Source organism: Trichechus manatus, unplaced genomic scaffold, assembly GCF_000243295.1.
Source record: "Trichechus manatus latirostris isolate Lorelei unplaced genomic scaffold, TriManLat1.0 scaffold00064, whole genome shotgun sequence".
Classification (NCBI taxonomy): domain Eukaryota; kingdom Metazoa; phylum Chordata; class Mammalia; order Sirenia; family Trichechidae; genus Trichechus; species Trichechus manatus.
Window position 1 is genome coordinate 1,371,941 of NW_004444000.1, and position 15,520 is coordinate 1,387,460.

The window sequence follows — 15,520 nt, forward strand, 5'->3', positions numbered from 1 at the left end:
CTATTCTTGATATTGTCACTAAATTCAGGTAGAATCTACTCAGGGTCATACTTTGGCTTTTGTGGACTTGTTCTAATTTTCTTCAGCTTCAGCTTGAACTTGCATATGAGCAGTTGATGGTCTATTCCACAGTCAGCCCTGTCCTAGTTCTGACTAGTGATATTGAGCTTTTCCCTCTTCTCTTTCCACAAGTGTAGTCGATTTGTTTCCTGTGTATTCCATCTGGAGGTGTCCACACGTACCGTCACTGTTTACGATGATGATAAAAGGTATTTTCAAAGAAGGTGTCATTGGTCTTGCAAAATTCTACCATGTGATCTCCAGCATTGTTTCTATCACCAAGGCCTTTATTTTCCAGCTACTCTTCCATTTTCTTGGTTTCCAACTTTGCATTCCAATCACCAGTATTTATAAATGTATCTTAATTGCATGTTTGGTGCATTTGAGATGGCAGAAGCTGGTAAAAATTTAGTGTGTGCCTCTGTATAAGCCATGCTTCAGCGAATCAGCCAAATAAACTATTACATCCTTTCCTAACCTCTCGAGCTGAAATACTGAATGAAGATTCTGTGCTTAGGGGGCCCATACCAATAAACCGAGACTGATCCAACTTTATGTTTCTTGCACTGTTATCGTACACTCTTAATAGCGATTCCCACACATATTCCCCAGGTTTCTGTTTGTACGTATTAGAAAAGTTAAGCAATTATTTTGGAATTTAGCATACTTTTCATATGTCACACTTTGTACTTGACCTTTTGGGGCTTGATGGAACTTAAGTCTAGTTATTGGTCTAGGAGGAAAAATGGGTGGTGAGTATGTATTTTGAGAACTTTCAGCAATGTCTTGTAAATCATTTGCTTCAGGCGATTCCCCAGGCAATGACTTACGCTTCTTCCCAGGTGATATCTCAGTCAAGGGCTCTTCACACACATCTGGTTTAATCTCATCAAAGGGAGGTGGAGGGGCTAATGGTTTTGTTTGCAGGTTCTATTCAACGGAATTTTGGGGCTCATTGTCCCCACCTTATCTGCCTACATGTCCCCATCCCAAATTTCAGGATCCCGTTTATGCCCCATCAGAGTCCTGTGTTTAACTTTAGACACCATTCGAGGTTGAGAACTCAGTTGGCATTGTAATGTAGTCATTTTTACAATAAGACTCTGGGTTTAATTTTCGGCAGTATCAGCTCTGTTTATACAAGAAATAAGTCTTCCTTTCAATGCACAAGTGGCAACTTTAAGGTTGTTTATATGGCACTTGAGCTTTGACTCCGAAGTCATGAACTCATCTCTTTCTTTCACCACTTTTTCTAGCCAAAGTGGAAACAACCAGCCAGCTTCCTTATTCTTCTCATTCTGAGGAAACTGTAGAAAAGTATCGAACATGCCTTCACTCAGAGCTTTGCCTCTCACCAATACTTGATGTACTGGTGGTGATATTTTGCATATTTCTATTGCTGCCTCATGCTATGGATTAACAGTGTCCTCTTTACTATTAGAAAACTCATAGTTATAATTTTGTTTCTCTAGAACCACTCTTGGTATAAAACGTCTTAGGCTGGGTTCTGTAGAGAAGCAAAACCAGTGAAATGTATATATACAGAGAGAGAGCTTAAGAGAGATTTACGTCAAGGAAATCGCTTACATAGTTGTTGAGGCTGGAAAGTCCCAAGTCCATCATCAGGCGTCAGGCTTGAGGCTTTTCCTAACTCATAGGTGCAGGGGCTGATGAACGCAGTATGGTTAGGCTCCTGGCTCAAGTCTCACGAACTGGAGGTCAGGTGATGAGGAGCCAAATGTAGGATCCAGAGTAGAGCAAAAGCCAGCAATTCTTTGCCAGAAAGTCCATATATATTGGATGCAGGCTACACCCCCCAAGGAAACTTCCTTTCAACTGATTGGCTGCTCATAGCAGATCTCATCATGGAGTTGATTACCATATGTCAGATCTCATTGTGGAAGTGATTATATCATTTCATAACTACCAAACTACATCATAACTGCCAAACAACTGAATATCACGGTCCAGCCAAGTTGACACATAACTTTAACCATCACAGTTTTTATTCCATGGTACTTGAAAGAGGGATATGATAGAATTCATAGTAATGCCTTTAATTCCCATACCATTTTTAAAAATAATTTATATTGTTTTTATTGTTGGTGAGAATATACACAGCAAAATCTACACCAGTTTAAGAATTTCTACATGTACAATTCAGTGACACTTATTACATTATTCGAGTTTTACAGCCATTCTCACCCTCCTTTTCTAAGTTGTTCCTCTCCATTAACATAAACTCACTGCTCCCCAAGTTTCCAATCTAATCTTTGAGTTGTTGTTGTCAGTTTTTCCTATGTAGATAGATCTTTTAAAAGCACAATGCTTAAGGCAAACATTCTTTACTAGTTAAACTATAGTTTGATTTTTAGAAGACTTCTGGGAATATTTCTGGTTTGTGCTTTAAGGTTTAAAGAGTATCGCAGGGCAATAGTTTTGGGTTCATCAAGCCCCCTTGGCTCCAGAAAATCTGGATTCTATGAGAATATCAAATTCTGCCCTGTATTTTCCCCCTTTTGATCAGGATTATTCTACAGAATCTTTGATCAAAATGTTCACTAATGGTAGGGGGGCATCGCTATCTAGTTCTTTTGGTCTCTTGGGCAAGGTGGGAGTTGTTCATAGAGGCAATGAGCCACAAATTCCATTTCCTTCTCCTATTTCTGACTCTCCTTCTTCCTCTGTTACTGTAGGTAAATAGAGGCCAATTGTTGTGCCTTGGATGGCCGCTTGCAAGGTTTTAAGACCCCAGGCACTACGCAGTGAACTAGGAGGTAGAACAGAAGCACTAAGCATGTTATTAGGCAAGTTAAGTGGGATATCCCATGAAACCATAACTGTAAATCTCAAGGTCAAGGAACCAAATCCCATGAGGTGTTTGCTTGTACATAAGCAGCCTCAGCAGGTATTCTTTTATGTTGTTGTTGTTGTAAATATGTCTACCACACAACTTTTGCCAATTCAACTTTTTACAGGTATACAACTTGTTGACAACAATTACGTTAATTGGCTGTGCAACACTACTCTTAATCAATACGATTTTTCCATTACTGTAAACCAAAAATCAGTACTCCATAAGCAGTAAAGCCCCCTTTCCCTTCCACCCATGGTAATCACTAATAAACTTTGGTCTCTATACATTTGCCTGTTCTCGTCTTTTTATTTAAGTGAGGCCATATAACATTTGTCCTTTTATGATTGACTTATTCCACTCGCCATGATGTTTTCAAGCTCTGTCCTTACTGTAGCATTATCAAGACTTCATTTCTCTTACTGTGTAGTATTCCATTAGATGTATGTACCACATTTTGTTTATCCATTCATCCGTTCATGGGTATTTAGGTTCTTTCCATCTTTTGGCTATTGTGTATAGTGCTGCAATGAACATTGAAGTATGTATCTGTTTTTGAGGCTTTACTTTCAAGTCTTTCCGGTATATACCTAGGAGTGGAATTGCTTTTTCATACAGCAGTTCTATTTTTAGCTTTCCAAGGAACTACCAAACTATTTTCCACAACCTCTGTACTATTTCTGCATTCCCGTCAGCAATGGAAAAGGGTTCGAATTTCCCCACATCTTGCCAACATTTGTGGGAGTGAAATGGTATCTCATTGTGGTTTTGATTTGCACCTCTCTGATGGTTAATTACTTTGAACTTCTTTTCATATGCGTGGTGGCCATTTTAATGTCCTTTTTGGTGAAATGTCTGTTCAACACCTTTGCTCATTTTATTCCTGGTCTGTTTGTCCTTTTGTTTTTACGTTGTCATCCCATACCCTTTTTAACATTTTAAAACAAAGTGGATGGGAAAATTTGTCCTTTTGGATTCAGTCTGTCTGTAGAAATGTATTATTTTTTAATCGTGAACTTGATGTTAGACAACCTTGGTTTTAGCCGGACCTTTAGTTACTTGACTCTGGACAGCTGACCATTGGAGTCTCTTTTATGATTTGTAAAATGGAAATAATGAGAAATGCTTACCTCATGGTATTGTTGTTAGGTTTAAAATTAAATATAGTAAAATCTGTTAATATATATGAAAGTGCTTAATGCAGTACCTTTCCTGTATTTGGTTTTCAGTAATTGTTTTATTTACTGGGTGAATAATCTGTTGAATACATTATATAAGATAATATATTGGAAGACACTTTATAAACTTTAGGTAAAATGTAAGGTATCATTCTTCCCCTTTATCTATAAGTGTATATCAGTTTCATTATTTCCCATTTATCAATGACAATTCTCCATTTGCCCTGAGTTCTGGCTGTCATATGCAGGGGATGGAGAAAGAAACTAGATGATGTTAACTTCATATCTGTATGTTTATACATTTTTTGAATAGTTTATTTTATTTATATATATTATTTAATTTTTGTCGTTGTTGAGATTGTTGTTGTTATTGTTAGGTGCTGTTCACTCGGTTCCGACTCATAGCAACCCTATGCACAAAAGAACAAAACACTGCCTGGTCTTGTGCCATCCTCACGGTTGTTGCTGTGTTTGAGCCCGTTGTTGCAGGCACTGTGTCAGTCCATCTCATTGAGGGTCTTCCTCTTTTTTGCCGACCCTCCACTTTACCAAGCCTGATGTCCTTCTCCAGGGACTGATCCCTCCTGATAACACGTCCAAAGTATGTGAAACATAGTCTCTCCATCCTTGCTTTTAAGGAGCATTCTGGTGGTACTTCTTCCAAGACAGATTTGTTCATTCTTTTGGCAGTCCATGGTATATTCAGTATTGTTTGCCAGCATCACAATTCAAAGGCATCAGTTCTTCTACAGTCTTTCTTATTCATTGTCCAGCTTTCACATGCATAGGAGGCAATTGAAAACACCCATGGCTTGTGTCAGGTGCACCTTAGTCCTCAAAGTGACATTTTTGCTTTTCAAAACTTTAAAGAGGTCTTTTGCAGCAGATTCACCCAATGCACTGTGTCTTTTGATTTCTTGATTGCTGCTTCCATGGGTGTTGATTGTGCATTCAAGTAAAATGAAGTCTTTGACAACTTCATTCTTTTCTCCATTTATCAGGATGTTGCTTATTGGTCCAGTTGTGAGGACTTCTGTTTTCTTTATGTTGAGATGTAATCCATACTGAAGGCTGTGGTATTTGATCTTCATAAGTAAGTGCTTCAAGTCCTCTTCACTTTCAGCAAGCAAGGTCATGTCTTCTGCATAATGCAGGTTGTTAATGAGTCTTCCTCCAATCCTGATGCCTTGATCTCTTCATATAGTCCAGCTTCTCAGATTATTTGCTCAGTATACAGATTGAATAAATACGCAGAAAGGATACAATCCCGATGCACACCTTTCCTGACTTTAAACCATGCAGTATCCCCTTGTTCTGTTCAAACGACTGCCACTTGATCCATGTATAGGTTCCTCAGGAGCACAATTAAGTGTTCCAGAATTCCCATTCTTTGCAGTGTTATCCGTAATTTGTTATGATCCACACAGTTGAATGCCTTTACATTGTTAGTAAAACACAAGTAAACATTTTTCTAGTATTCTTTGCTTTCAGCCCGTATCCATCTGATGTCAGCAGTGATATCCCTGGTTCCATGGCCTCTTCTAAATGCTGCTTGAATTTCCGGCAGTTTCCTGTTCATATACTTCTGCAGCCGCTTTTGAATGATCTTCAGCAAAATTTTACTTGCGTGTGATGTTAATGATATTGTTCGATAATTTCTGCATTCGGTTGGATCATCTTTCTTGGGAATAGAATAGGCATAAATACGGATCTCTTCCAGTCAGTTGGCCAAGTAGCCATCTTCCAAATTTCTTAGCATAGACGAGTGAGCACTTCCAGTGCTGCATCCATTTGTTGAAACATCTCAGTTGGTATTCCATCAATTCCTGGAGCCTTGTTTTTTGCCAATGACTTCAGTGCAGCTTGGACTTCTTCCTTCTGTACCATCGGTTCCTGATCATATGCTGCCTCCTGAAGTGGTTGAACATTGACCAGTTCTTTTTGGCATAGTGACTCTGTTGTGTATTCCTTTCGTCTTCTTTTGATGCTTCCTGTGTCGTTTAATATTTTCCCCGTAGAATCCTTCAGTATTGCAACTTGATGCTTGAATTTTTTCTTTATTTCTTTCAGCTTCAGAAATGCTGAAAATATTCTTCCCTTTTGGTTTTCTATCTCCAATTCTTTGCACATTTCATTGTAATGTATAATACTTTGTCTTTTTGAGCCACTCTTTGAAATCTTACTGTTTAGCTCTTTTATTCATCATTTTTTCCTTTTGCTTTAGCTACTCGACCTTCAAGAGCAAGTTTCAGTCTCTTGACGTCCATTTTGTCTTTTCTTTCTTTGCTGTCTTTTTAATGACCTCTTGCTTTCTTCATGTATGATGTCCTTGATGTCATTCCACAACTCATCTGGTCTTCAGTCATTAGTGTTCAACACGTCAGATCTGTTCTTGAGATGGTCTCTAAATTCAGGTGAGATGTACTCAAGGTCGTCGTACTTTCGCTTTCATGGACTTGTTCTAATTTTCTTCAGTTTCAACTTGAGCTTGCATATGAGCAGTTGATGGTCTGATCCGCAGTCGGCCCCTGGCCTTTTTCTGACTGATGATATTGAGCTTTTCCATTGACTTTTTCCACAGATGTAGTTGATTTGATTCCTGTGTAGTCCATCTTGTGAGGTCTACGTGTATAGTCACTGTTTATGTTGGTGAAAAAAAAAAGGTATTTGCAGTGAAGAAGTCGTTGGTCTTCCAAAATTCTGTCATACAATCTCAAGCATCGTTTCTGTCACCAAGGCCATACTTTACAACTGTTGATCCTTGTTTTTTGTTTCCGACTTTTGCATTCCAATCACCAGTCATTATCAGTGCATCCTGATTGCATGTTTGATCAATTTCAGACTGCAGAAGTTGGTAAAAATCTTCAATTCTTTCATCTTTGGCCTTTGTGGCCAGTGTGTAAATTTGAATAATAGTGACATTAACTGTTCTTCCTTGTAGGTGTATGGATATTATCCTATCATGACAGCATTGTACTTCAGGATAGATCTTGAAATGTTCTTTTTGATGATGAATGCAACATTGTTGATCTTATACACAGCAAAACTGTACAGCAAATCAGATTTCTGCATGTACATTCAGTGACACTGATTACATTCTTCAAATTGTGCAACCATTCTCCCCTTTTCTGAGATGTTCCTCCCCTACTAAAATAAATTCACTGCCCTCTAAGTTTTCTGTCTAGTCTTTTGAGTTGCTGTTGTCAGTTTCATCCCATATAGGTATAGATCTGTTTACATTGTGCATTTATCAAATACCTGGTAATTTCCCAATAAACACATTCCTAGTGTTCAGCCAAAAACTGTTAACCCACTTTCTTTTTAGATGACTTGGAATGATTGACTTTAGTATGTATCACTATCTTTTAGGCACATGGATTCTCTGTCGTACCTTAAATTGAATTTTCTTTTCTCTTCTAGGTTATCAGTTGTGTTTTCCATCAAATGCTGAATGTAATATTAATGTTAGAAGTTGGAGAAGGATCTCATCGCACCTCCCTTACTATTACTTCACAAGTCATTAATAGTAGAAACCAGGCAGTACAGTTCATCAGGTGAAGCACACATATTTTGAATTTTTACTCTCTCACTGTCCCTCAGTCCTTTGGGCCCTATGCTCACCAGGATTTCTGACACCTATGGTGGCAGAATTTCAGGCCTGTTTATGGTTTTAGGGGTCAAAATAAAGCACTTCATAGCTGATGTGGTTCATGCAGTCTAGGTCACTGTTGGTGACCTCTGCACTGGGGCCTGGTTAACGGACCAGGAGTCCACAGTTCCTGGGCCTGAGCCAGAGCCAGCCTCCAGCTTGTCTCATCCTACCTGTGAGATCTTTCTCTGGGTAGTAATGGCCTCTGTTTTTTTCTCTTTTTCTCTGCTGCCTTGTTTATCATTCCAACAACTCTGCCTGTTTTCTTTCTATTTCATGCTTTTCTGTTTCCTTTAGTTCCTTGCCACTTTTTCCCTTTCTTCCCCCCCTACTTTTCTGTTCTCTTACTCCTACAGAAAAATATTTTCTAAAGGAAAGAATTGAGTTGCTTTTTACTTCTTTAGCAATAATCGATTGACTAATTTTTCCTCATAAGTCACTCAGATTCACTTGAAAAGTCACGTCTTAGCTTTATTTGGAAAGACATCTTTCCTATTCCGTTAGCTTTTCTTTCCCTCCTGTATTGAATATTTGACATGGGGCATAGAGGTGGTGGAAAGAAATGGTATTTGTATATGAGTGTACATACCTCTAGGTATGCACAGAACATAATGTGGTTGGAGATGTGGTATGTCAATGATCTTTGCATCCACATACAGTGTCATCAAATCCCTGAGCAACAGTCTCTTGCTAAGGGTTTTTTTGAACATTAAATAACTAAGATGTTTTAAGTAGAAACACTTCCACTTTTGATCTTCAGTGAGAGTTCATGTTGTTGCCAGTTCAGTGATATTCAAATAATGGTGCAAATAAACTTACCAGTAAAAGTGGGCCGTATCTGAGAGTTACAGTAATTTCTTCTTGGATTAAAGTTTAAAGAGGTAATGTCACATTCATAAAAGTAGCGTTTTACTGAGCTACCACAAGGTGGTACTGTGTCATATTCTCTTCATATATTTATCCCTAAATGATAGATTTTAAATATGAAATTTAGTAAGTAGTCAAAGAATAATATGAAGATTCTACCCTTCCTCCTTCATTACTGTACCTCTCTACTCGGTGACAGCTCTTTAAAACCATGATAGCAAGTATTTAATAGTTTTCTGCTATGATATTTTATATCAATTCTTTGTTCTACCAAAACGACTTGTAATATTGGAGTAGATTGTTTTTAATATTTAGAAATTCTAAAATATAGTAGTGGCTTTTTAGGATTGAATGAAGAAAAATTACTATTTTATTGTAATAGTAGATGTGTTGTAACGGGATATGTTTTTTTTTTTTTTAAATAGCTTACTTGTGGAAGAACTAAAAGAAAGTATATTCCCGGTCCTTCGTATCTTACTCCAGCATATTTGTGCCAAGGTATCATTTGATTTAATAATAGTACTACAGATACAAGTATATATATGTATATGTATATATGAAAGTGTGTATGTGTATTTGTTCTCCAGAATGAGTCCGTATGCTTACTAAAAGTGTTTTATTTAATAGTCATTAGATGTTTCCCTAGACAGTATGTTCTTTAAAAAAAAAAAATGATCTTGGAAAATTTGAAACATATACAAAAATGGAGAGACTAGGGAGATGAATCATCAGATACCCATCACCCAGCATCTACACTCTTGTGTTATTTACACCCCTACTTGTACCCCCGATATGTACACATACCAGGTTGTTATTTTGAAGAAAATTCCATATTTTATACATAAATATTTCAGTGTGTATTTCTGAAAGTGAAGAATCTAAAAAGATAACCACAAAACTATTCAGAATATTAACACATCTATAAACAACACAAGAATTCCTTAATATCATCAAATATCCAGATGATGTTCAAATTCCCATGATTATCTCTTAAATTTTTATAAAAGTTTGGACACATGTTTCCTAACTTAAAGCCCATGGATCCTCCAGGTCCATGAACTCCCTGAAATTATATGCTAAGTTTATATGTGCATTTTTCTGGGGAGAGGGTTTATAAATATAGTTGAGTTTACAAAGAAATCTGAAACCAAAAATGTGTTACTTGTAAAGATAACTCACTAATTTTTAACTTGTGTTAGAACGTGTGCTCTAGTTTTCCTGCAGGTGGATATTGTCTGAACAGCTTCTCTTTTTGTGTTTCAGGTGATAGATAAGTCAGAGTACCGGACCTATGCAGCCCAGTCCCTGGTTCATTTGCTCAGTAAACTTCCTTCTGTGGAATATGCTACATTCATTGCCTGGCTTTACAGATACTCACGAAGTTCCAAGGTAGGAGAAATATCTGCGTGGCATCTTTGATTTTTTTATTTTTGACAGCCATATCTGAATACATAACTGGGGTTTCTTTGGTTGTTATTCCTATCTGATGGAAATTCTTATGATTTTGCTTTACCAGATCCCACATAGGGTTTTTACTCTTGATGTTGCCTTAGCTCTATTAGAACTACCAGAAAGAGAGGTGGATAACACTCTTTCCTTGGAGCATCAGAAGTTCTTAACGCATAAGTTCTTGGTACAAGAAATTATGTTTGACCGTTGTTTAGACAAGGCACCTACTGTCCGCAGCAAGGCGTTGTCCAGTTTTGCACATTGTCTGGAGCTATCTGTTACTAACACGTCAGAGAGTGTACTGGAACTTCTCATTAACAGTAAGTATGGCAGCTGTTGTCACATGAAACCTAGCTTGTGCTTGCCAAGAAATTAGACTCACAGGAATCATTCTTTGTTGTGACAAAAATAATAGATATGCTATGATATGTTTTTATCCTCATAAATCCATTTTACTATCTTTTGCCATATAACATGGTAGGCAAGCCTGATACATTTAAAAGGCCTTATAATTTCAAATAGTCATGTTTTAGAAATGAGAATGTTGGCTGCCTTTAATATTACTTTGCATTGTTGGGCATAGAATTGGGTATATTGAGCCTAATACCCATTTGAAGAGCTTGCCCAAGAAGGAGTACATTATTGTCAGCAATTTAGAACTTGTCTTCCTTGTTTTTAGGCCTGATTATCTTGAATTTAATTCCTTTGTGAATCTTTATTTAGAGTTTATGACAGTGTGACTTTTTCCTTCTCTTCTCTGTCTGCTTATTTTTAGGTCGTGCAGTTTCAGGAATAGAGAGCCACCCTGGTACCTTATTGAGAAATTCATTAGGTAATGAATCAATGTATTTTCAAATATTGAATAATTACCTTTTTACTTAAATGAATTGTTGAATATTTGAAATGTTATATTTGCCTGTTTAATATTATATATTTTTTTGCTTCATCAAGGAATTTGAAATTTGTTTTAGTAATGATTTAGCAACTTAAATGAGTATCATGCTATGCTTACATTGCCAAAAGGTGTGACAAATTTTTACCTTAATGACTTTCCCTTTTTAAATTATTTTTAAGGTTTTTCCTTTCAGAAGCAGACGTTTAACCCTTCTGGAGCCTCAGAGATGACCAGTACAGACAAGAGTGCTGAAACAGCTCGATCAGGGGGTATGTCAGATTTTATCACTGTCAGAGGGATAATAGCTATTGATTTACAGAAAACTGTCAGTAGAATCTAAAAACTTTATATTTTTTTCCGATTAATTCACCCCCATAAATTGAAATATCTTTTTAAGTGGAGTAATTTCCATTTTATTGTATCTTTAACTGATGACTTTGCATTATCCTATATGTCATTTTAAGATTAAAGAATAAGCTACATTTCTGTTATCATATACTGAACCCCAATATGTTGTTAACACTTAAGAGAATATACATCAAAAGAAGATGGAAAGAATACATAGTACGTGTACCAAAAAGAATTGGTCAGCGTTTAGCCATTTCAGGAGGTAGCATGTGATCAAGAACCGATGGTACTTAGGGAAGAAGTGCAAGCTGCACTGAAATCATTGGCAAAAAAAAAAAAACCTCCAGGAATTGATGGAATACCAACTGAGATGTTTCAACAAACGGATGCAGTGCTGGAAGTGCTCAGTTGTCTATGTCAAGAAATTTGGAAGACAGCTACCCGGCCAGCTGACTGGAAGAGAACCGTATCTGTGTCCGTTCCAGAGAAAGGTGATCCAACAATATGCAGAAATTACTGAACAATATCATTTGTGTCACACACAAGTAAAATTTTGCTAAAGATCATTCAGAAGCAGTTGCAGCAGTATATAAACAGGGAACTGCCAGAAATTCAAGCTAGATTCATAAGAGGTTGTAGAATGAGGCATATCATTAGTGATGTCAAAAAGGTTGTTACCTGTGGTTTATTGACTATGCAAAGGCATTCGATGTGTGGATCACAACAAATTATGGGTAACATTGCGAAGAATGGGAATTCTGGAACACTTAGTTGTGCCCATGAGGAACCTATTCATAGACCAAGAGGCAGTTGTTCAAACAGAACAAAAGGATTAAAGTCAGGAAAGGTGTGCGTCAGGGTTGTATCTTTTCACCAACCTTATTCAGTCTGTATGCCCAGCAAATAATACGAGAAGCTGGACTATATGAAGAATGCGGCATCAGGATTGAAGGAGGACTCATTAACAACCTGTGATATGTAGATGACACAGCCTTGCTAGCTGAAAGCTAAGAAGACTTGAAGCACTTACTGATGAAGATCAAAGACTACAGCCTTCTGTATGGATTACACCTCAACATAAAGAAAACAAAAATCCTCACAACTGGACCAATAAGCAACATCATGATAAACAGAGAAAAGATTGAAGTTGTCAAGGTTTTCGTTTTACTTGGATTCTCAATCAGTACTCATGGAAACAGCAATCAAGAAATCAGATAACGCATTGCACTGGGCAAATCTGCTGCAAAACAACCTCTTTAATATGTTAAAAAGCAAAGATGTCACTTTGAGGACTAAGGTGTGCCTGACCCAAGCCATGGTGTTTTCAGTGACCTCATATGTATGTGAAAGCTGGACGATGAATAAGGAAGACTGAAGAAGAGTTGATGCCTTTGAATTATGGTGTTGGTGAAGAATATTGACTATACTACGGACTGCGAGAAGAACGAACAGGTCTGTCTTTGAAAAAGTACAGCCAGAATGCCCCTTAAAAGCAAGGATGGTGAGACTTCGTCTCACATTCTTTGGACATGTTATGAGGAGGGACTAGTCCGTGGAGAAGGACATCATGCTCAGTAATGTAGAGGGTCACCGAAAAAGAGATGGACCCTCAATGAGATGGGTTGACACAGTGGCTGCAACAGCAAGCTCAAACTTAAAAATCATTATGAGGATGGTGCAGGACTGGGCAGTGTTTCTTTCTGTTGTACATAGGGTTGCTATGACTTGGAACCAACTCAATGGCACCTAACAACAACAAGAGAATATAAGAAAATATTTTTTTATTAAAGTAAATGGTTATGAACTCTTGGGATTGCTGACCAACAAGGACCAGTTACTAGAGAAACTGCAGTAGAGTTTAAATTTATGTTTGGGAAAAAATCATCACAAAAGGGAAAAAAGGAAGAATGCTGTGGTACCCAGTCTTGTTCCTGTTTTTAGTACCTTGTCACTTTTGCTACCATGTTGTCTTCACTTTGATTAAGCCATCCCAGAATTTACTTTTAATAACATGATAGGGAACTTTGAATCCAAACTTCCATTGAAAAAGACAATTCAGGATTTAGTTTATAATTTCTCTGCACCAACAGTATGAACTATTTTTTAAATATAATTTTTGTTGTTGAGAATTTACACAGCAAAAACATACACCAGTTCAAGTTTGTACATGTACAATTCAGTGACATTGATTACATTCTTGGAGTTGTGCAGCCATTCTCACCCGTCTTTTCTGAGTTGTGCCTCCTTCATTAACATAAACTCACTGCCTCCAAATGTTCCTATCTAGTCTTTTGAGTTGCTGTTGTCAGTTTGATGCCATATAGACAGATTTTAAAAGAGCATAGTGGTCAAGGCAGACATTCTTTAGTAGTTAAGCTAAACTATTATTTGGTTTAAAGAAGACTTCAGGGGATGTTATTTGTTTAACGTTTAAAGATAATCTCAGGGCAGTAGTTTCAGGGCTTCATCCACCCTCCATGGCTCCAGAAAGTCTGGATTCCAGGAGAATTCTTTCCTTCATTTTCTCCCTTTTGATCAGGATTCTTCTATAGAATCTTTGATCAAAATGAGTACGAACCATTTTTAATGGGTCGTACATATTGTGTATTTTTTTGCAGTTTGCATTATAACTAATTTTCACTGATTTGAAGTTGTATTTTTATAGGAATAGACTTATGGAGTGGTTATGGGCCTTTTCTCCCATGGACTGCAGCACAGGATTCTGAACACAGTAGATGTTGACTTGTTGAGCCCATAATAATCTGGGATGTTTAAGTGTCAGTGTGATTCAGGAGGGAAAAAACAAGCCTGGACTAGGCATTAGGCAGACTTGGAGCCTAAAAAGTCACTTTACTTCGCTGGACTCCTTTTTCATCTGTAATATGAAATAGTATTCTGTAGTAGAGAAAACACTGTATTAGAAATTAGGAGCAGTCTGAATTTTTGTACCTAATTGTTACCAATTAGCAGCATGACCCAAGACATGGTAGTCAGCAAAACTCTAATTGTCAAATTTTCTGATTCTGACACCTTCCCTATTTATCACAAAGTGCTGTTGTGAGAGTGATTTAAATACATAGGAATATATATACATATATATGTAAAGAGGAGAGTGTGTGTCTGTGTAGGAGAGTTAATTGTGTAATTTGGTTTATTCATGTAATAAACATTTATCTCATACAGACTTGAATAAAACGTAGTTCCTTCTCTCAAGAAGCTTACAGACCAGTGAGAGGGACAGATGTGTGTATATATACACCTGTGATGTAGGTGCTGAGGTATATGTAAAGTTCTGTGAGGATAATTAAAAAACCAAAAACCACACCTGTTGCCGTCAAGTCAATTCTAACTCATAGCGACCCTATAGGACAGATTACAACTACCTCATAGGGTTTCTAAGGAGATGCTGGTGGATTTGAACTGCTGACCTTTTGGTTAGCAGCCCAAACATTTCAGTCTAGAAGATCAGCATAGAATTAGATTTCTGTGGCTAGATATTAGCATCTGTTACTCAGATTAAATTAGAGCAATAAGTGAATTTATAAGACACAGATTCCCTAAAATATTATCGAGATTTAATCTGGAAAAACACTGAGTGTTTGTGTTGACTCCATTCTTCCTTTGCAAATACAGTTTTACTGTTGTATAGACTTTCCTAAGCAATACCAATTTATGTTGTTTTAATGAGGCTTTCAAATTATAGAACTTTACCAGATATAAAGAGCCAATGTTCCTATCTTATTTTTGATAAAGGATTTATATTGTTGGCATTGATTATACATAGAAAATTTGTAGAGTTACCAGATGCCAGGCACTTTTCTTAAAATTGAGATATAATTCACATACCATAAAATTTACCATATAAGTGTACAATTCAGTGGTTTTTAGTATATTCACAAGATTTTGCAGTCACCACTTTTATTATAGAACATTTTCATCACCCCCAAAATAAAGTTCACATCCATTAGCAGTCACACTTATTTCCATCTCCCTCCAGCCCCTGACAAACCTCTCATCTGCCTTCTATCTCTATGAATTTGCAAATTCTGGACATGTTACCTAAATGGAATCAGAAAATACGTAGTCTTTTGTGTCTGGCTTCTTTCACTTGGCATAATGTTTTCAAGGTTCATCCATGTTCTATCATGTATCAGTACTTCATTGTTTTTTATGGCCAAATAATATTCCATTGTATGGATGGACCACCCTGTGATTATCCA

General features: G+C 37.1%; 1 protein-coding gene across 3 annotated transcripts in view; it reads left to right on the forward strand.

The window, feature by feature from the left end:
* Positions 1-15,520, forward strand: part of NCAPD3 (non-SMC condensin II complex subunit D3) — a 146,225-nt gene that overhangs the window by 51,278 nt on the left and 79,427 nt on the right. For all 3 annotated transcript variants that reach the window (XM_023734037.1, XM_023734038.1, XM_023734039.1), the window contains exons 8-13: positions 7,513-7,646; positions 9,034-9,106; positions 9,872-9,997; positions 10,125-10,377; positions 10,833-10,889; positions 11,132-11,221. In XM_023734037.1, the coding sequence (XP_023589805.1) occupies positions 7,513-7,646; positions 9,034-9,106; positions 9,872-9,997; positions 10,125-10,377; positions 10,833-10,889; positions 11,132-11,221 (733 nt within the window). The remainder of the gene's footprint in view (positions 1-7,512; positions 7,647-9,033; positions 9,107-9,871; positions 9,998-10,124; positions 10,378-10,832; positions 10,890-11,131; positions 11,222-15,520) is intronic.